The sequence below is a fragment of the Lonchura striata genome, chromosome 5 (genome assembly GCF_050655825.1).
Source record: "Lonchura striata isolate lonStrDom1 chromosome 5, ASM5065582v1, whole genome shotgun sequence".
Lineage (NCBI taxonomy): Eukaryota > Metazoa > Chordata > Aves > Passeriformes > Estrildidae > Lonchura > Lonchura striata.
The window spans coordinates 37271662-37293110 of NC_140707.1; the positions used below are offsets into that span (position 1 = coordinate 37271662).

The 21449-nt window shown below is 39.5% G+C and overlaps 1 protein-coding gene across 1 annotated transcript in view; it reads right to left on the bottom strand.

Moving 5' to 3' along the window:
- Window positions 1-21449, bottom strand: part of SPTBN5 (spectrin beta, non-erythrocytic 5) — a 124243-nt gene that overhangs the window by 95348 nt on the left and 7446 nt on the right. Inside the window, 20 exon segments of the mRNA XM_077784151.2 lie at window positions 988-1188; window positions 2329-2515; window positions 3057-3283; window positions 4016-4180; window positions 4271-4441; window positions 4999-5098; window positions 6091-6230; window positions 7064-7310; window positions 7941-8228; window positions 8763-9014; window positions 9683-9813; window positions 10347-10499; window positions 11245-11436; window positions 12597-12803; window positions 13954-14154; window positions 14650-14803; window positions 15260-15492; window positions 16810-16948; window positions 17927-18558; window positions 20794-21022. Of these exon segments, the coding sequence (XP_077640277.2) occupies window positions 988-1188; window positions 2329-2515; window positions 3057-3283; window positions 4016-4180; window positions 4271-4441; window positions 4999-5098; window positions 6091-6230; window positions 7064-7310; window positions 7941-8228; window positions 8763-9014; window positions 9683-9813; window positions 10347-10499; window positions 11245-11436; window positions 12597-12803; window positions 13954-14154; window positions 14650-14803; window positions 15260-15492; window positions 16810-16948; window positions 17927-18558; window positions 20794-21022 (4249 nt within the window).

The window sequence follows — 21449 nt, forward strand, 5'->3', positions numbered from 1 at the left end:
ACATTTTTTTCTTACTTAATAAATTCTAAATAAATGGTGCACTGTAAAAGCTTACTGTAATGTTTTATTAAGTATTTAATTCATTATTCTCTGTGAAATCACAAAATAATGATGGGGCCACAGATGGAAGACTTCAGTGCAGGATAACTAAGTGTATAATATCAGTGGGATGTTTCTCCCTCCTCTGCATGAGAAGTTCAAATCACTGTAAGAATCAGGCTTCATAAAGTCTACAGTACTGACAAGTGTTTTCATATACAGAGAAAATAAAGGCCGGATGATTGAATATCCCAGCAAACATACTTTAGCTGGGCCTATGAACTCCATGCAAATGCTGTTTATTTTAACAAAATTGTATGTGCTATCTGAGTAACTGCACTCCTAAATGATCCACTGATGACAGAAAATTTGGATTATCAATATAAATATTTGCATGGAATTTCTAGGGTTTTTTTTAACAAGCTAAGCATGAAGGTCAAGACGCCTATAGAAAAGAATAAAGTCAAAATCCCTAACTTGCTCTGAGAGTAAATGTATATTATCTGTTCCTCAGTGTCATTTTATTGCCTGGAAAATTGTTGTGCGAAACAGGTAAAGAATGGATAGCACAAGAAGTCCCCTCTTTTCTGATTTCCATGTCATAATTCTCCAGTATGAAGGGCCAGTTCGGGATCCATTACATTAATAAGTCAAAGCCTGAGACTGTTTAAAGACACAGAGAGAGGAGCTACTACTGGGAGAAATGTGTGCTCTGTGCACAGCCATATGGGATGGGTACAGAACCCAAGGGAAGCCTCTAGAGCAGCAGGTCAAGAGTGAGGGCTACATTCAGCTATGCAGTCCAGCCCCCATTCCCATGAGCCTGGCCTCAAGAAGCTGAAGAGAATACCAGTCCTACTAAAGCTGGTTTTTTTATTCACTTTAACACTTTGGTCCTCTTGTTTGTCTGAAGAAGCTACTGTGCAAGCTCTTTGCTTTAATTTGTACCTCCTGAAAGCCAACTGAGTGCTGCAGCTGCTTCATCCTTTCCTCACAGGATTTCTCCAAGCCCTGCCAGGCAGTCACAAGCTCCTGGCATTTCTCACTTATTTTCTGAGCTGATGGGTGCTGGCCTACAATCATTGTCTTTCCTTTATCCAGGATCCGCTGGACTTGCTGTTTGTGGGCATTCACTTCTGCCTGCAGTTCCTGGGAATGAGATAAAAAGAAGATACGTGAGGACAAGTAAACTCTGTGTGCTCCTAATCCTAAGCAAAACTGGCAGCTGGTGAGAGTGGGCACAGTACAACAAGTGGACACCAGGACTGTCTTATTTCTGCTATGCCTGCAGCCTCAGTCACTGGTGCCAGCCCCACTCACATAATGCTCTGCTCTTGGTCCTGCCACTGAGAGAGGAGGGAAGGATGTGTAAGGAAGCAGAACTTCCCTGCAAAGTTCTCTCTTCACCATGCTCCCATCCCTTCCCCTGTCCAGCAGCCATGGAGGTTTGGGAGAAGGAGCAGATCAGAGGATGAGACACAAAGCTGGGGGAATTAGAAAAAAATGTTGAGCTGATGATGGAAAAATAGAATATCCAAGACAATGAAGGGGCTGAAGGATGCAAAGAGAGACATTGTGATCAGTACCATGAAAACTATTGGACTACTGCTCCATAAATCCTCCCCACTGGTCTTATAAGCATTCTTGTGAAACTTGCAATTAAGGTGCTGCATAATCCAGCATTGCTTGTGCTGGACAGCTGAGGTGCCACCCCGGCTGTAGGGAACTGCTGCAAAGAACTGAACTCCCTAGAAATGAGTATTAACCTGTCCTTATAAATAGACTGACTGTTGCTTGTTCAGATCATTTAAAAATCTGTAGAGATTTAAGATAATTGCTAAATGCCTGTTATATGCTCTCCTAGAAAATCCCAGTATGCACAAACTTCAATATAGAATGTATCATGAAGCCATAAGAAGAAAACTACAACAGTTTTATTTAGTTTACTCTTTTCTATTTAGTGTCAAATGCACTGTTTTTTTGTTTTGTTTTGTTTTGGTTTTTTTTATCCTTTTCTAATGGGAAGAGCTATGCAATTTCTCACATTAATTATACTCCATAATCTGACAAATTTTGCAGTTCTTACAGGAATGTTGTGTTTCTTCTGAAAATCATCACCACTCTGTTGATTTGTGTCAATCCACTGAACCATTTTAGCTGGACCAGAGCTGGAATCAGTGAATGTACTTATTTGGAAGCTTTGACTGTGCAGGGGTGGATGCAGGTCTGTAGGCTGAGCTGAACTGCAGTGAGCAACCATGCTATGAAGCACTTGATTAAAGGAGTTACCTTGTGCTTTTGCAACAGGTTTTGAGCCACATCCAAGGACTTCCCACAGTTGGTGGAATGGGCAATAGGCAAACGCTCATTGATCCAGGTCAGTTCCATGTCATGATAATGGTAGAACTCATAAAGATCCACAGCAGCTTCCAGCAGCTTATGTCTCTCATAAAGAGGTGCTTGCAAAGACTCAAACCTAGGGGTCATCCATTAAATATATGTTAAAACACAGCTTTATCCTCATTCTTCCAAGGGAATTAGTCCACAACACCACCGTGGAGATTTCAAAACACTAGACAGTTCTTTGCAATTAAGTTTCAATAGTTAGTTCTGGCTGCATGTACAAGGATCCCTTGGCAAGCAGGCCTATATGATAACACTAAATGTAAGCAGAGAAAAAATTATTTGCACATTTCAAGTCCTAGGCTTGTCCTGTGATGTCTTGAATGCTGGATCACTGTACCTCTTACAAAGCAGTGGATGACCTGTGGATAAGAAAGGGACGAGAGGAGGAGTGCAGCTGGCAAGGAGCAATGTCCAGTCATTAAGGTTGAGGTGCACCAACAGGAAGCTGTGTAGATGCAGATCCAACCACAGTTGTGCTACAGCTGGGAGAAGAAATCTTTCCTGAGTATGGGTTAAACTTTATCAACCAAGAGAATTTTTTAGAAGGTAGAATAAAAAATGCTATTTGACACAAGAGGTGGGCAGAGACAAGAAACAGAGGGACACCATACCTTTTCAGGTATTTCTGTGTTTCATCCAGAATCCTCTGGGAGTCAAAGTGATTGGTGGCCATTTTCCTTGCATGAGATACAATGGCATTCATTTTCTCTGCCAGCTCACGTGTCTCATTTTCCAGCTGTCTGTGCTGCTTGAGTAGATCACGGCTGGAGCGCAAATCATGGCCTGTCTCAGATTCCTGAAGAACTTTCTCTATTTTTTCTATCTTCTTTTTGGCATCCTGCCAGGAAAAGATTACAGCACATTCATACTGTCCTTTCAATAACATTTTTTTACACTCACCCCCTCCTATGACAGCCTCCTGGACATAGTTTTTAAATCCAATTGTCTTTTCTTGGTAGCATGATGTCTGGATATCTCTAAGAGACATCTTCTGGGAATATTTTGTTTTTTGAACTATTTTGGAGTACTCTTCTCTCTGTGACACTAAAGCACATCATTGAAAACAGTCTGAAATATCTTCAGCAACATAATGTAAAAGAGTCAATCTTCAAAGACTTCAGATAGTAGCTATAACTCAAAAGCAGTTCCATTCATAATGGTCTCAAAACAGCTTCACAGCATATTCTCTTTGTTACAGAATTTGGATGACTGTGTGCTTAATACAGTGCCACGCCTGCAGCCCCAGACTGCCTCCAGGCACAGTTATGTTTGCACAGCATTGAGCCCTACAGAGTTTGGGTTGTTTTCCCAGTACAGGATGGCCACACAGATGCAGTGTTGAGCCTGAGTTCAACAGCCTGATGCTTCACTGGCATTGTTATCATGCTCATAACTTTGAAGTAAGCTTGGGCAGCATAATACTGAGGTTTCTTTCCTGGGACTGTAGACAGAATGGAGACCTTAAAAACCACTTCTATCTGGATGGTATTCTCTATTATATGATGTCCACACAATAGAGGAACCAGGCTCCTAGGTCATTCCTCCCCTCTGTTCCTCATGACTTCCTGACCTGCAGCAGTTCCATGAGCTGTTCCTGCTGTCCAGCTTGTCTCAGTTTATCACCTCTCTCTATCATCTTGCCATACAATTCCCTCCACTTCTTTTTGAGCTCTGACATCTTCTCCTGGACAGAAACTGCAGCATAGTGGTTGTCTTCAATCAATTTATTTCCTTTCTGGAGAAACAGAGTGCATCACTTTATTAGCAGTTAGCATCTATGAATTTTGGTACAAGATGGAAAACCTAGCTCCAAAGTTGCCTTCACCTTTATCAGTGTTGTAAAGTGCTCCTCATTAGCCAACATTTCCTTCTCAGCAGCCTCATGCCACTTCAGCTTGCGCAGAACATTTGTTGGATCACGATAGGATTCATCTGATGCGATCTTGTACTTCTCTTCCATCCATATCAAAAGCTCAGCAGCATCACGATTAAACTCCTTACAGAAAACAAACAGGATTAAATTGATTTAATTAATGAAGAAGTAGGATCTTAAACTATAGATGAGGTTTTAAGCCACCATAATATCTCTTGGTCCCTTTTTTACCACATTTACTAGTCTGTTTCCTGTAATTGTCAGTGAAGTTTTGCATCATTGATAGAATATTTTAACCAGAAGAGGACCTCCAGTATAACTTCATATCTCAGCATAGAAACTAAGTTTGGTGCCAAAACTTTGATTAACTGTACTGAGATATTGAGGCCCAGAACAACAGTAAGTAATGAGCAGAATAAATTTAACCAGTAGACAAAACATTCTGTTGATATTTTTCATTCAGAATCTCCTTTTTTTAAAAGATTTTCTATGGATATAGCTTTGTAAGTTTTATTACCAGTGCATCATCTGCTCCCTGAAAAACAAAGCTCTGTCCCACAGCCAAAGAGAAAGTGAGCTGCAGTAGGAATGCTCAGCAGTTTGAGGTTTTTTCTCGTATTAAGACAAGGGGTGAAATTCCAAATTCACACATGCCTGACCAAATCTGCATTATCAGTTACCTGTAATTGTAGGGAATCCAACAACCTCTGTTTTCGCTTGGTATTGCTTTGTATCAGCTGCTCCCACCTTCTCCGGAGAGTGACCATTCTCTCTTCAATACTACCAAGAAAAACAGGAAGTGCAATGCTGTACTAATATTGGTCCCCTTCCTTATTCTGCAGGCATGACTGTGATATAAATGTTTCTTCTTAGGTTCTACAACTTTGCTGACAGGAAGAAGGGATATATGGACCTGTCCCATCACCATGTTGTGCTCACCTGGAGAGCAGATGTTGCTTGCCAGATGCTCTGGATTTTCCTCTTTATGGCTGTGTCACATTAGTGCAGTGCAGCCATACATACACTGGAACACCGAGGCCTCTCTCTGCCCCGAATATTCCATAGTATTGTGTTATTAGTTATCCTTAAATAGCAACAACTTCTTTGGTGTAAGTGCAATGAGGCTTTGGAATAGCTTTTTAATGGTAGTAGTGCTGGCAAGAAATCAGATCTTAAGGGCAGTTTTATAAATTTGTGGAGAGGGTGTTCAAGACATTATTGCTCATTATCACCAGAACACAGTCTTCTGATCCAAGAGGTCTATTCTAACCTTCTATTTCTAGTTCTTGTTTGCAAAGGGGTTCCCTTACTAGATCCTAGTGGCTCTAGCACACAAAAAGGAATTACAGGTAACAGTTCAGCTTGGACAAAACCATGAAGGAGCTGCTCATGAAGAATTTTGATTGTGAAGTCTTCAGTAACTTTCTGAAAGCAAACTGTATTACTAATATGTGATACTGATAAATTAAGGAATTCTTTTTTTGCAAGCATTTAATAAGTTCACTTTAAGGAAATTTTATTACTATATGTAATTTATTATACCAAAAAAATTATTCTAGTGTTCTGCCAAATGCCACCTTTAACCTAAAGCTCATTTGTCCTAAGAGCACAGGAAATCTATTTTTTTGAAAATAATTCCTTTTGGCTCCATTTTCCATCAAATTTTGAATTGGAGGTAAACTAATTTCTCCTCAGAGCAAATTTTTCATTTCACCTGATCACACTGGATCATTTATTAAAGCTAAATGAAAAAGAAATGGGTTTGGACTCACACATGAGATGCAAAGTGCCTGCTCTCTAATAGCTTCACCCCATTTTCATTGAGGGCTTCCACTCGTCTCTTCAGTGCCATCAGCAGTTGTTCAAATTCCTGATGTTGCTTTAGCAGGCTTCGAACAGCATCTACATGGTCCTACATTTGAAAAAGAAAATTTGATCAGAACTTTTCTTGCTCCTACTGTTTCTGCAGTACTGAAAAAAAAAAAAAAAAAGTTGGACTGTACTTTCCTCTTTTTCTCTCAGGCAGGAGATAGAATGTACATTTTGAATGAGCCCAAGGATGTTCAGTGCTACAAACAAGCAGCAGGTTTGTATCATATCTGGTTTCTCTGTTCTATGTTTCCACTATGGTTCCATTTTCACCTTTTAAGAAAATCTGCATTCTAAATTTATGCCCCCACTCTGGCCCATCTAGGGATATGCAATCAATACAAAAGACAAACTTCTAAAACTTTATTCTACTCAGTTGATCCTAAAGTATGAATGTTTTTGGTTCACCTGAAAACATAAGAGGTGATGAGATATCACAACCTCCTTCTTCACTGATTTTGTTAATATTGTCTGCATTTGGGGTTTTTTGCTTCATATGCTTTAATATTCTTAAATTAATGAAAGAAAACCCTTTAAAAATATTACATTTTTACTTGAAAAATAATTACTAAGTTTAAGCAGAAACCTTATTTTTTTATGGATGAGTCAATTTTATACAAACCATATGGCATGTACAAACAGCAACAAATTACAACCCTAGTTGTTTTAATTTTTTTTTGAAGGACAATGAGCTTTGTTCTCATTAAGATGAGTAAGAACATAAGAATGTTAATAGGATCCTGAAAGTCTATTTCCCAAGCATGGAAATGCCGTGATCAGAAGAATAAAGAAGCCATTTTAATAAAGAAGGTTGCTGCTACTCCCTGGATGGGGAGGAGAAGCAGGAGAAAAAAAAAAATCAGCTGCTGTACGTACCCCAAGGTCATGGCCCCGGAGAAATGCCTCATGGCCAGAGAGGGCTGCATTGATACGGTCTCCCTCCCTGTTGAACTTCTGCAATTCCAGGCCATCCTGCAGCTTTTTCCATCGCTTTCCCCACATTTCCTCCAGCTCTTTGTTCTCCTTGGCAAGTTTCTCCATGGTCTGCTGGACATCTCTGCTCCTGTTGTTACTGGGTTGTTGGTGAACTACTTTGCGCCCAAGCTCTTCAAGCTGCAGAAATCTTCCCAGAGTCAAAAAGAAAAATGAGACCTCACTGCATGAGGGATCTTTCAGCACAGCTTTTTGCTCTCTTGGCAGCACCCATACACCAAGTTTCCCTCCCTCCCTATTACCTTTTCTCTGCAGGTTATGCACTACAAAGTGCAGCTGTTTCATGGTTCAGGGATATGTACTTGAGGCAGTAGGTGAGACTTCCCCAGCTGCACTGAAAGCCCACATAAGCAGGCTTTCAGGTTAAAAAGAAAAGAAGGTCTAACAGTATCTGGAAATTTATAACAGTGAAGAAGAACTGAAAATGATGGCAAATAGAAACATAAGGCCTGAGAAGGAATGGTGAGCTGGAATAAAGTACAGATGGCACTTTCTGAGAGTGTCAGGAGAGCTTGTGGAATTCTACTACTACAAACATACAGCTCCTCCTTACCCCTCCACCAGCCTTCAGGATAAGTAGGCAAAAGCTGACCAGATTTTATGTTTTGCAGTCTCCTTTAGTCATGAATATTCAAATGCATGTGAAGAAAATTTTGGCGTCACCTTCATGCACAGTTTATATACATGATTTACATGTTTCATTTTCACAGTACTGTTGTCATACCACCCAACTCTGCCCACCCTACCAGAATCTCTCTACCTTTCATTCTGAGAGGTAATTTCTATCAGCAGGTCTTGATGTTCCTTCAGCAATTGCTCTGCAGATCCCACGTCCAGGCCCATTTCTTCACTGCTCAGTTTCTCCCGAATGCCCTCTGCCCACAGTAGGAGCCTACGGCTGTCCTGCAGGAAGGACTTCTGGTTTTGGGCCCACTGCAGAATGTCCCGCTTCTTTTGGATTTCCAGCTTGAGCTCTGCCAGAAGTCTCTCCATATTTTCTACCTGTTCAGTGATGGCCCTGCTCTCTGCAGGGTTGGTGTCCTTGATCCTTCAATAAAATACATTCAACTGTATGAACACTTACTTAGAGCTTGAACCAGTACCCTTAAAAAGGAGTAGATTTGGATGCCTAAAGCTCCATTAAAAAGAAAGTCAGATAAGGCAACATATCCCCATTGTGAATGTACTGGAAACTTAAAGAAGTTAAAAACTTTAATATTTCAAATTTGAACTCCTGTGCACAATTATCTTCTATTTTCCTACCATCACCCTTGCTTCCCCTGATTACCCTCTTTCAGGACCTAAGTAATACCTCCACATTTTGAAGTAGGTAACTAACAGAAGAGAGGATTTTTTAGAGGCACAAACAATCCTGTGGTATTCATCCCTCTACAACTGTGAAGTCTGGAAACAAACACCTCCCCAATCACCCAGCCACACTCAAGAGAAATCAGCTCAGTCTGGCAGGCAAATTAGTTCTTTGGATTTCTAGAAAGAGAAACTTAAAAAGCTGTTCTTTCTTTTTACAGCATGATCTTAGAGAACTAGCAAAGAAAGTGAAAACATAAAGAAGGTTCCTTACGATTTTGCAACACTCCTCAAGTATTCAATTTTCCTCTCTGTCACCAGGACCTCTCTCTCAATTGTGTACAGTTTGCGCTTGTCTGACTCCAGTCCAGCAGGCAAGTTCCCTGGCTCCAGATCCCTGAGTTGGACCATCTTGTCTTGCAGTAGCACTCCTATGCTCTGACAGTCCTGAAGAAATGTCCTCACATCAGCCACTCCAATCAGCTCAGAGCCTTTCTCCTCCTTCAGTGTTTCCATGGATTGCCATCTTGAAGCGAGATAACAATTTATAGCCATTGTTATAAATGAACAGTACCTGTTTTCTGTTCAGAAAAAGTCTTGTATAAAGACTACATCAGGATTTAAATGGTTGGGCTGGGCAAGAGTGAACACCAGCACTCCCTCACAACATCAAAGTTCATATCAGTGTAATCTCAAAAATGGGGACCTGCTCAGGTGACCAGAACACTCTGAACACGATGCAATTAAACAACCATGGTCAAAATCAAGACCTGCCTATGTCCACTGAGTGACATGGTAGCAGGAATACATTCACAACAGGTACTAAACACTCTTGGTGAAGTAAAACATGGTTTGATGTTCCTTTCAAGATTTGTGAAATGTGTCCTCACCCTGATGCTTAAGTAACTAAATCAGCTGCAGAACTACTCTGAATACAACATTGTCACCCATGGGTGAATTCACATTGTGCTTTAATGTGCACACAAAAATTTTTACAGTTTAAGTGATTTGGTACCAGGGTCCTAGGTGCCCCCCTCAGTTCTGGAGATGTGGTACTGAGCTCAGGGCCAGCCTGCAGCCAGCTGAGGGCTGCCTCCTTCCCATTTGTGGCACTGTTGTCTAGAAGGGATATTAATGGTCAGCTCTCCAGTTATCCCCATTAAACAATCCTCTGCTTATCAATAGCACTTTTACCTGATGTTGATCTTTTCCATCCAAGTTTGGATCTCAAAATATTTGCTGGGACTGATCTTTCCATATTTAACAGCTAAGTTTTCAATGTCTTCCAGCTGGCCTTTGCCTGCAGCCAGTTCTGTTAAAAACCTCTGAAGTGAAAAAATACTAGAATGAAGAACATGAGGTTTTTCCATTTCTGTGGACACAATTCTCAATAATCTTTTATACCCACTCATATCCCATTTTCACAGCTGGCTTCTCTCCCTGCCTGCCTGCTGACTCCATGCACACCTGTGCCCAAAATTCCCATGCAGCCCCTTGACTTCCCTGGTGTGCACACTGTGCACCTATGTCCCACTCCACTGGGATGCAAGTGCATTGTTGGATTTTTTCATATTGGTACTTTTGTGAAGTGATGCAAGATAAACGACAGAAAGAATCCTTGTGTACAATGATATTTGTACATGATACCATCTTCACAGGAAGATAAAGGGAAAAAGTCACATCAGCTTCTGTAATTTGGCATAGTCTGTACAAAAGAAATATCTGATCTATGTCTGACTCTCTAAGATTAATTAAATGAAAAGGCTCTCAAAACATCTAAAAACATCTCAACTTTATGATTTCTCTTAATGTAAAATTGATTTAAAATGTGTCATCTGTGAAAAGGAAAAAGGGGTACCTGATATTTCTGCTGCATGACCTCCACATTGTCTGCTTGAGGTTGAAGAGTGCGGAAAATGTTCTCTTTATCTCTCATCCATGACTGAAATTCTTCACAAGAGCTGCAGAAGCGATAATATCCGATCATCTCCTCCAGAGCCTTTTTTCTGTTCTGTAAAAGAGATGAAGACTTAACTATTGTTGTAAAAACTCCTTACCATTTGAAGCAACAAAAAAAAGATCCTTCCATTTAAGCTACAATACACAGGTGGTAGCTTAGTAGTTTTCCCAGAAAATTCTGAAAGAGAACAGAACATGAAATTTTAAGATCACAATACTTCTTCCAGAGCAACAGTGGTTTAAAAACATAAGAGAATAACTTGGATACTTTGGATACTTTTTTGGATACATTTGGATACAGCCTCTGTACAGTAAGGAAGGCTGCTGTGCTACTTGCTGCTGCTTGCTGAAGACATAAGGCAGTAGTCTCTAGAATATGTAAAAGTCACAAGCAACATGTTTGTGTCAGCCTTTAGGGCATGATTAGAGCAGGTGTGAGTGAAGAGCAGCATATTAACAAAACACAGGTTGCAGTTTATTTTTTCTGGTGTCAGGCAAGACAGCCCAGTGATTTAGGAGCTACAACAAGCAAACATTAAGTGGAAGGGGGAAAAGGGTTACAGAAAAGAATCTGCTTTTCATGGACTAAAAATACTGGAATGTAAATGGGAAATTTGCCCACATAAAATTTGCTTCAATACAAAACTTCAGTGATAATCTCAAGGCTTGAAGTCCTACAGGAATTAACTGGATTGAGGCACATTATTAAACTGAAAAGAAGCCAGCAAAGCACTTAATTCCAATTTTCACTGGTTTGGACTTCTCCATGAGCTGCACAGCAGAAGGGGGAATTATACCTCAGCCATGCTCTGTAGATGTTCATAAAGTGAATCTATTTCTTCTTGGGTCTTCCAGATATTCTCTGGAAGAAAATGATCATCCATACTTGAGGTTCCAGTGGATGCAGTTTCAGATGTTGCCCAGGTTCGACTGAATGGTAGCTTAGTTGTCTTTTGATTTAAGTCACTTGGGGCTTCCCTCTTTGTCATCTGTTAAGAAAAATTTAACAAAATCAATAGATGAGAATTTCTGATTTGGATAAAATTGCATTTCAAAGGGAAACTTTGATTTGCTAATTCAAATCACAGCAAAACAAAACCAAAAACTTTAAAACAAAAACTTCCAGTATTTTTTGGGAACTGTTTCCACTGTTTTATTCTGGAAAAAAAATGAATTAAAAAACCTGAAAAATATTTTGGTTTTGTTTAAAGAAGAACTTTAATTTACCTTATTTCAAACCGTATTGATTCAGTAAAAATTCTCATTTCCTGCCCAAATCAAAGTTGTTTGGTTGGAGGAGCTTTTTTATTTTCAGAAGTTCCAACAAAGCAAGGCAATTGACTATGCTCAAAGTTCTCTTTGTGGTGATGTTTTAGTACCTGAACACCTCCAGTTTCAAAATCTGTGAGTGCCGTAGTGAATCAATGATTTTTGTGCACTAACACCATTTCCTCCCATGCTTTTTCAAATTTCACAGCTAAGTAATAAAATATTTTTCTAACAAAAATTAATCTCGAATTGACGAGGTAAAGGAAAGACCACAAGAGATGCCCACCACTCTCAAATTTATTGGGCTAAATATTAAGTGAATATAGATGTCTAAAGAAGGAAGCTATGAAATGTGTCATTCATTCATTCATCTCCCCTGAATTCAGTTATTAAATGAGCTGATCTCAAGTCAAAAGTTCCCTTTCTAGTCAGTGAAAAAGAGGGGCATCTGCAGAGCTTGACTTCATCTTATTTGTCTTAAAAATAAGGGATGGTATGAATTATTTCTGGACTTGTGGGATAGTTCTTCACTACATTAGAGTAGAAGAAGAATTTGTAAGGATTTTCTGATTAAATGTCTACTTTCTAAAGATAATTGAAATAAATAATTTTATGAGACTAAAGAGTGAGAATGTATTTGTGAGGACCAGTATAGGGTATTAACATGGATGAGAATATTTCTAGCACTTCAAAGAATACTAACTAGGTGTGCTATGAGCAAACAAGGAGCTTCTTTTTCACCTAAAAATTTTCCCCAATTCTCATTAAAAACTTAATTTGGAATATTTTATTTGGGTAAAACAAATAAAAAATAAATAATTGAAAAACCATTTTGTTTACATTCTTCAGCACAATGTGACACAATCCCTCCTCTACTTACTGCAGCTGGAGCCTGCTGTGCTGCAATGTCAGCCTGCTCTTTGAGGCGCCTCATCTCAGAGGAATAGGCTGCAATCTCCTTCTCCAGGCGCAAGTGACGATGCAGCAGCGCTTCGGCGCTTGATTCGTCTTTGCCATAGTCCTTGCTGGCAAGAAGGGGCTGCCTCTCTCGCAACCACGAATCTGCTTCATCAATGTCAGCAAAGTACTGAAGGAACATAGGGAGGAAAACACTTGGATTCATGCTGGCAGTATCATATCCACCTCCTTCCTCTTTGTAAAATTATGAATAAGGAGAAATTCCATTAGGTCTGTAGCCATAAGGTTACTTCCAGGTGTTGTGAAAACTATGGATAAGGTAACTCTAAACTTATGATGTATTTCATGCTTAAAACACAATTAATTCACAGAATTACAGTGAATAAAGAGATTCAAAGATTGCCTATATAGCTGTTTAAAAACTCCTAACTAGCTAAAACTTCATGGCGCCTAACAGCAGCAATGAAAGGAACCCACAATGTGTGCTGTTTGTAGGCATCACTATGTAATACCAACAGATATTTTTGTAATGTTTAAGGAACAAGCAATGAACTTGGTCTACAACAGAAGTTTACTTTTTTCCAGAATTTGCAGTCTGCCTGGGTATGGTTGTAGAAGGGTAAAACAAGGGTATGAGACATAGAATAAAAGTACAATGGGAAAAGGAGAATACCCATAGTTATGAGGGACAAAGGAAAAACTAAAACACCATAAAAGTGTCAAACTTAATAGAGAGAAGAGAGAATTTAGACTTTCTTAAGAAAAAAGTTGTTCAGTTTCGTTCAAACATTTAATGGATACAACAGACTGTGCAAAATCCTAAGAAGGGGAGAATACCTGAGATAATGTAATATGATTTAAGAATGTTGCATTTATACAAATTCTTTATTTGCAGATGTGTGAATGTTTCTGACCTAAAATTGTAGGAAGTCAGAATGGAAGGGTCAAACACTTTGCAAGATTTGTGAAGTTCATGGTCAACCTAAGTCTTACAGCTCGTTCCTTTTGTTGGTGGTCTTTGGAATTTTTTTTCATTTTTGAAATATGTCACACAGCTACCTGATCCACCCTCTAAAAAGACTTCATTAGTGCTATCATGTGAGTTATTTCCATTATAATTTTTACCCTCAGAGCATCTCCCAGCTGCTCAAATCTCCTGCGTGTTTGTCTTGCAGGAGGATTGAGATTTCACTGCCAGAGATTTTTTGAAGACCAACTGATGAAGTCTTTCCTGCCACTGTTGTCTTCCACGTGGGGACTTGGGGCAGAACAGAGCCACATCCATGCCCCACACATCACACAGAGCAGAACCCTCTTACCTGTTTGATGAGGGCTGCTGCCTGCAGGCGGCTTTTGCGGTCAGCCACCTCATCTTGGAGCTGCTGCCACAGCTTCTGGAGATTGTCTGTCTGCCTCAGGATGTCGTCCTGGCGCATGGGGTTCTTTTGGCTGAGCTCCCAGCCCCTCCTCATCACATCTGTACATATGGCCCTGTGTGAATTGCACTCCGCTTCAAGAGCCTAGCACAAGGACAGGAAACATGTCAGCACAGCTCATTCCCTACCAGCCAAGAGAAAAGAGCAGTTCCTACTCTCTGCTGCTGTCATGTAAATGTTTCCAAGAGCCCCATGTCTGATTTTTTCACCACTTCTCTCTTTATTCTCATCTCTCTTGGAAAAAAAAAAAGGTGAGAAACTAGCAACCTTTTTTTTTCTTCCCATCAAAAGTTAGCTAATATGGAGCTCAGTGTCTTCACAAGAAGTACCACTTCTAGTCTAGTATGAAGCGTATTTCTTCTCTACCCTTTCCTTCCACTCTTTGGGGAAAAAATGCCTACTCTACACATTTTTTAAAATTTCCAAACTCTGAAACAAGATAAGGATTATCTTATCCTTGAGATAAGGATTAGTTTGACAGCATTCTTATAAGTGCTGCACTGACTGAACTGAAAGACATGGATGTTCTAAAATCTTGCCTTAATACAAAGACAAGGCACCAGCAGCAATGTAAGATACCTTGTTTTTCTGAATAGAGGCTGTGATCTGGCTGACATCTTTCCCTAATGTTGTCATTCTTGCCAGCTTCCACTTCTCAGAGATCCATGATTCTTCCTCTTTGCAATCACGGAAGAATTCAAAAAGCTTCAAAGCCTCTTCTAGCTGAGATTTACTGAACCAAGGAAACAAACAGTGTGTGACTGTCAGAATTAAGATTCCATGAAGACAGTGGTAGATTGATCAAAGAAAAATTTAAAAATTGAGAATTTGAATGCCTCTAGTTACTCTTTGTCATATATTAATTTATTCATGGAATAAAACAAAAGAAACAAAATTATATTTCCTGCTTTCTCCAGGAGATGAGGAGATAACCATTTGCTATTCAGACTTCTCATAAAGCAAGTTATAATAAATGCTGAGAGTGAATCTGTTCTTAATTTATGAAAGTGAACGATCCTTTCACAGTTGCAATCAAGACACTTGAGTTGCTTTTGTTTTGTCTTTATAAATGTAGAAATGTCAAAATTTCAAATGCTGGGAAGCTGTGCCATTCTTTAATTCTTCTCATTAAAGAATGGCACATTGGGCATCCTAATCAGAAAGAACAGAGCTACCAGCACAGACCTACCGTGACTTGCTCTGAGCTCTGAGATTCTGGTACAGCTGACGAAGCATCTGAACTTTTGCATAAAGCAGTTCTGATTTAACTGTGCTGTCCTTGCTGATTTCTCCTGTTCTCTGGGTGATGTGTGTCAATCTGTCATCATAGGAAGAGATCTGCGAATCAACCAAGTTGTGATTCTGCAGCAAATCTACCACTTCAAGGAGCTGCTTCCCACAGTCCTGGGAATTCACTAGCACCTACAAAGTGAGAAGAAAAAAAGAGACATTTTCAGAGAGTCCATCCAGGGTCTCAGTGCAAATAAATCAGTTGAAAGGTTCCTGTTGTCTCTCATAGTTTCTCATAGCTGTCCCAGAGTGTCAGATAGGTGAAGCTAAAAACCTGCCTATTTAGAGAAATCATACTTGTTTTTTCAATTCCACAAGCAAATGGCAACAATACAGAGTTTTGATCTGCTGCAGTGTAAGTAATGTGTTCATCAAATAGGCATCTGTTTTTGTACCTAAGATATTTCTTCTGACTCAAGGTCTCAGCATTTGTGGGTGCAATGAATATCTCTTTGTAGACCCATCTGTAGGCAGGTTGATTCACACTCAGTATTTGAAGAATTCCACAATATCCCCTTCTATGGTATTTTCTAACTGTAATGTTCTTTTATTTGAGGAGCGTCTATGTAAATAATGAAAATAAGCACTTTATAGCACTTAATTGGTGACTGACGAGAAGTGCTTATCAGTCTGTCTTCTTTCTAATTCCGTCAGTGGATACAATTATTAATCCTAGGGTACTATATTTCCTTACCAATCTTTTTGCATATTCTCAGACTACTGCTGTTCCAACACCACTATTACCATTAAATAGTCTTTGCCTACTAATGCTAGGACAGAAATATTTATAACTTAGAGATAGCTCTTATCTTTAATTTGAAATTCACAACTTCATATAGCATGCTGACTCTTTCAACTTGGGTACAAAGCAACCTGTAGTCATGAGGATTTGTTTTCAAGGAAAAGGATGTACACATACTTCCTTCCATTACAAAATCAATATGAACCCAGTTATTTCTCATGCTGAAGAGTTTGTGCTCTGACACTCTGGTAACAGATGGAAATTCTTGCTAAAAGCACCACTATGCATTTACAGTGGAACTTTCCTTTCTCATGAGCTTATATACCTGTAAGCCTGAGCTGATTCCCAAGTGTTAAATTACTGCAGGAAATTCTAGAAGCTAATTCAGAAGAATTATGTGAAATGGAAACAGGAGGTGTGTTTATTTCACTTATGCTTTTGCACTCATAAATTTAGAAAATATTATTTTGCATTAATAGGATTCCTGGCTTTCTGATTCAGGAAATCCCCTATACCAAAGCCTGGTTTTCCTTGTGTAGTTATCTGTGATGATGGACCAAATGCTCAATTAGGTATCTAGGTAAAAATTGTGTATTTTTTCTATAGCTGGTAGACTTATCTCCTGTTGGCACCAGCCAGTCTCCTGGAACATGGGGACACACATTGGCAGCACTGCAAGTTGTGTGCTGCTGGAGAGGGCTCAGTACCTGCAGCTCTTTCAGCTCCTCTGTAATGGCATCTATGTCCCTCAGAAGGCCCAGAATTTCCTGCATGATTCCCAGGGATTGTTCTCGTCTCTGAAGCTGATCCAGGAGATCCTGCCATTGCTTTGAAATGCTCTTTTGCCTACAAAGGAAGAAAAAGAAATTACCAAAGACTATGAGAATCACTGGAGGATTCTCAGTGCTTGCAACTTTAGAGGGGCTAAATGAACACACTAATCTCTCAACATCAGTGTAAGAGGACAGGCCAGGGACACAAAACAGGTAAAAAAAATGTTATTACAGGAATTTTGACTAGCACATCAACTGTCATTTACTTCTTAAAATTTAGACATTGTTTTTAAGGATGTTCATAAAACATCCTTTTGTTTGCTACAGTGCTTTTTATTGATAAATTGGAAAGGATTGGAAACAAAGAAGTGTTCTTTAAATGGCTGCTTACAGTAAAACATTAATCTGAACCATATCGTAAGTCACAATCTGATCTCATAGTTTGATTTGCTCTTTTTAAACTGTTTTTCCGAGTTTTCACAGAGGGTCTCGATTTTGTCTGAATTTAGAAAAGCACTAAAATACCATGAGAGAAGTTATTTGTATGGCATTCTTAGATACTCACAAACCAGGTTATATAATAACACGAGACAATCAGACAATTTTTAATTGCTCAATATTTGCTCCAAAATGGAGTAAATCTAAGAATACCATGCCTTAACAAATTCATTTCTCCCCAGATTGCAGACTGAAATAGAAATATTTTTATTTGGGGAAAAAATAGTATCTCTCTAAGCATTTTTTGATGGCAGATAGAATATTTGGTGGAAATTTGTAGGTATATTTTCATAAATAACAAAAATACCTTAAAAATATTTTTCACCTTAAATTGGTCTGAGGCTTCGATCATTCATGGAAAAAAGTTAGAATTTTGAAGAAGATGAAGTGTTTGCCTTATCTGCTGAAACTATTCACAGGTAGAAGAAATTCCTGACAGTTTTACTCATGAGGAGCAAAGATAGGATTCACAGTTATAATTAATTTCCTTCCACCACACCACAGAGTTTCAACTAATACTCCACCACTACACAGTTTCTCAGCCATCACTCACTTGTGCAAGATTTGATCTTTGCTATGATAGTTCTCCTGGCTGATAACAGTGGCCATTTCATCCAAAGCTGTGAAGCGTTCCCTCCTGGGCAGTACATCTGCCACAATGGCTTCTAGCTTCCTACTGGCAGCCTCCATCCTGTCCACACTCTCTGGCCAGAAGTCCTGCTTCCCGATCACTTTCCTCATGTCTTCCAAGTAGGACTCGCGCAGGGCTGCCTTCTTCAAGAACCTCTGGGCTAGCTGTTCCAGCCTTTCCAGCCTCAGCATCTCCTTTTGCAGTGCTTTCCCACGGTTGTGCTCTGACTTTTCCAGGATGATCCAGCGCTTTTCCACATCCTGCAGCATCTTCCCCTCTGGGGGCAAGTATGGCCGTTGGTTGTTGGCTCTCTGCTTGGTCCTGATGTTGAAGAGATGAGCTTCAATCATGCCCTTCTCTTGGTACTTGGGGGGTTTCTCCACAGTGCGGAAGGTTTTAAAGTTGGCCATGAGCAGCCACATTTCCTGAAGAGAGTTGGGGAAATGACGGTCATCCAGTTCCATCACCTTCTGTTTTATCCATTTCAGGAGGTCAGAGACCATCTGCTCATACTGAAGCTTCAAGTCATCTATCTCCTTCAGGAAGAACACAATCTATGATGGGAATATAAAATGACAAGCCACATAAGAAACAGAATGAAGCACAGTAGGTGAACAGAAAGCAGTATCTTCAGCAGTCATCACATTTTTATACTGATGCGGTGATAGCTGTCACTTCTGAGGCTAGATTAAATCCTAGAACAGTCTTTCATAAAACAAAGATAAATCCATATTGTTTAATGTTTCATTTCAGTTTTTATTTAAGAAAACATTTGGGAATAAACAGCATGATTCACATTTTTTGTTTCACAATCAAAAAAACCCCAGATTTTTTTTTTTTTTACCAGTCTCATTCCTCAACCCCAAACAATTCTAGCCTAATGTGCAATTATATCCTTTCAGCTTCACCACTTAGGATCTTAGGAGACCATCTGACAAGATCCTGGTTCTCTCACATGTACAGAGCAGACTATGATCAAAATAGACCCTTCTCAACCTCTTCTATTGGACCTGTTTCTCTTTATAAAAATTACTAGAAAGTATTTTGTGGCCAAACAGGGCTTTGGTAAGGATGCTAACTCTGATTTAATACTAACTTTTCAAGACCAAGACATTTATCTGTTTCATTTGTGGCTGACCTGCCTTTATTTCAAGTTCAGGTAAATACTGGAGCAAACATCTAGATTTAAATCCTTAATGAAATAAAAAGTGCTAGACTGAAATAATCCTTTTTTTTCCATTTTACATTTCTTCTATCTTTGTCTCTTTATATTATTTTTTTCCTCACCCTAACTTAGTAAAGACACAGATGTTCACTCCTGCAAATGTCAGGTTTATTGCTGAACTAAATTTATTCCCTTCTGAATTTTCTGCCATCATACCCAGCTCTTGATGAAAGATCCTAGCAAATGCATGGTCACCTCAGATGGGAGAGGGAAAGGAGATTTGCCTGCCAGAGTTGTTTCCCTCTGCCATCCTGGTCACACACAGTCTGAACTCAAAGTCTTCCTTGACACATTCAGGCTTCCCTCCCAGTCCTATTAGTAAATTCAGAGCCATATATTCGAGGTGACTAAGGACATGAAGAGATTAATATCTGTTTCTTTCTCCATCTGACCGTGTGTGTCAGAAATGCTGGAAGATGGGAATGCAATATTAGAGACAGGCTAAAAATAGGGAAGGAGTCAAAAGGAGAAAAAGAAGCAGGTAAATGGAGAGAGAGAAAAGAAAGAATAACTATAACTATGAAAAAAATGTAAAAAGCAGTGTAGCACAATGAGAATTGAAAAAGGATAGAGTAAGCAAACTGCTTATTCATAAACTACAAAAGTTATGGCCTGCTTGCTCCTTACAGTTCCTCTAACACATGCTTGTGGACTCAAGGACTATTTCATGTTTATCAAAAGATAAATAATGTTTCCTGGCCAAAATCCAGTGACCCATGTGTAGAGCTGCAAAGTCCTGCTGCCCACTCTCCTCACTGATGCCCAAACTTAGACTGAATTCCAAGTCCTACTCTCATCTAATGCATCTCTTTGGATAACACACTGCTCTGATACATATAATCCTAGATATCTCTAGTTGGAAGGGACCCATAAGGACCATCGAGTCCAACTCCCCGCTCCTTGCAGGACTACCTAACATTGGGTCTTTTGACAAAAGAGCATTCTCCAGACACTCCTTCCACACTAATAGGCTTGCTGCTGTAGGGACACACTACAGGATCATCTAAGCCTTGTCCTAGACCACATTTTTAGCTGAACAAACCCTGCTTTGAAAAACCTTTTCATCTTGTCACCACCAAGGAAGCCTCAGTGTGGATTTTTGTTCCTCCCTCTAAGCAATGTATTTCTCCTCTCAACTGCAAAGGAAGTTTTCCAAATCCAGATGTTCATAGGACCCATCCTGGATGTGTAGGTTTTCTGCAGGCTATTTCTTTTGTAGTTCTGTCAAAACAAGAACAGATTTCTCTGGAGATAGAGAAATTCTCTCAATGGAAGTGGTCTTTGGAGGAACCACTACAAAATTCCTTTAGTTTTCCATCAGTGGGATGCAAGAAATTTTTAATATAGCTCATGTTTTTATGTGAGGTGAATTGTATGTGGAAACATAAAAAAATTAACTTAGCTCCAGGTACAAGTGTCAAGGAACAAGGTCTTTCAGATGGCTGTGTCTTTTGATTCTGTTCAAATGATCTTAAGTTGAGCTTGCACAAAGCCCCCCACACTTCCAAATTAAATTTAGCTTTATATTTTAACTTATAACTTCCAAAGATAGTAATGCACTTACTTTGTTAAGTCTCTTTTGTATTGTCTGGCCTTGTTTCAGTCTAGAGAAGTAGTGGTAATAGAGTGACACATAGGTCATGATGGATCTCTCATCTGGATAGGGCACTGCCACATCCTCAGCATCAAGCAGTTTGCTGATTCCAAACTCTTTCTCAGCAACATCAAAGGCATTGTTCAGGTTTTTAATGGGCTGGTCCTGCCTCAGTGAGCTATAGTGGATAAGATCAGGCCTGGGCAAGGAGAAAAAAGGACATGGAAATGAAAGAAGATTTATGTTTGTAGTAAGTTCTTTCAGATCTCATAAACTGTTTATGAGACTAAGTTAATGGTCACATAACTGTTAATGTTATGTGACATTAACACTGGAATTACTTTGACCCTGAACTTCATTCAAGAACATTGCCCCTTGCCTACATAGCAGGAAGAAAATTGTCTTCTATGAAATTGAATTGCCACTCCTAGCAAATGTCTGCCCTTACTTCTCCTCTTCCCCAATGGGTGAAAACCAAAGCTCACTAGAGAAACAGTTGTGAGAAGGGAGGTGACTCCCAGCTGGGGAAGTTCCACAATCCCACTATGGTATCCCCTATAAGATATAGCAGAACTGTTGAGGACAAATAAGTGTTCAAAGTTACCATAGGTGGTTTCTCTCTCCTG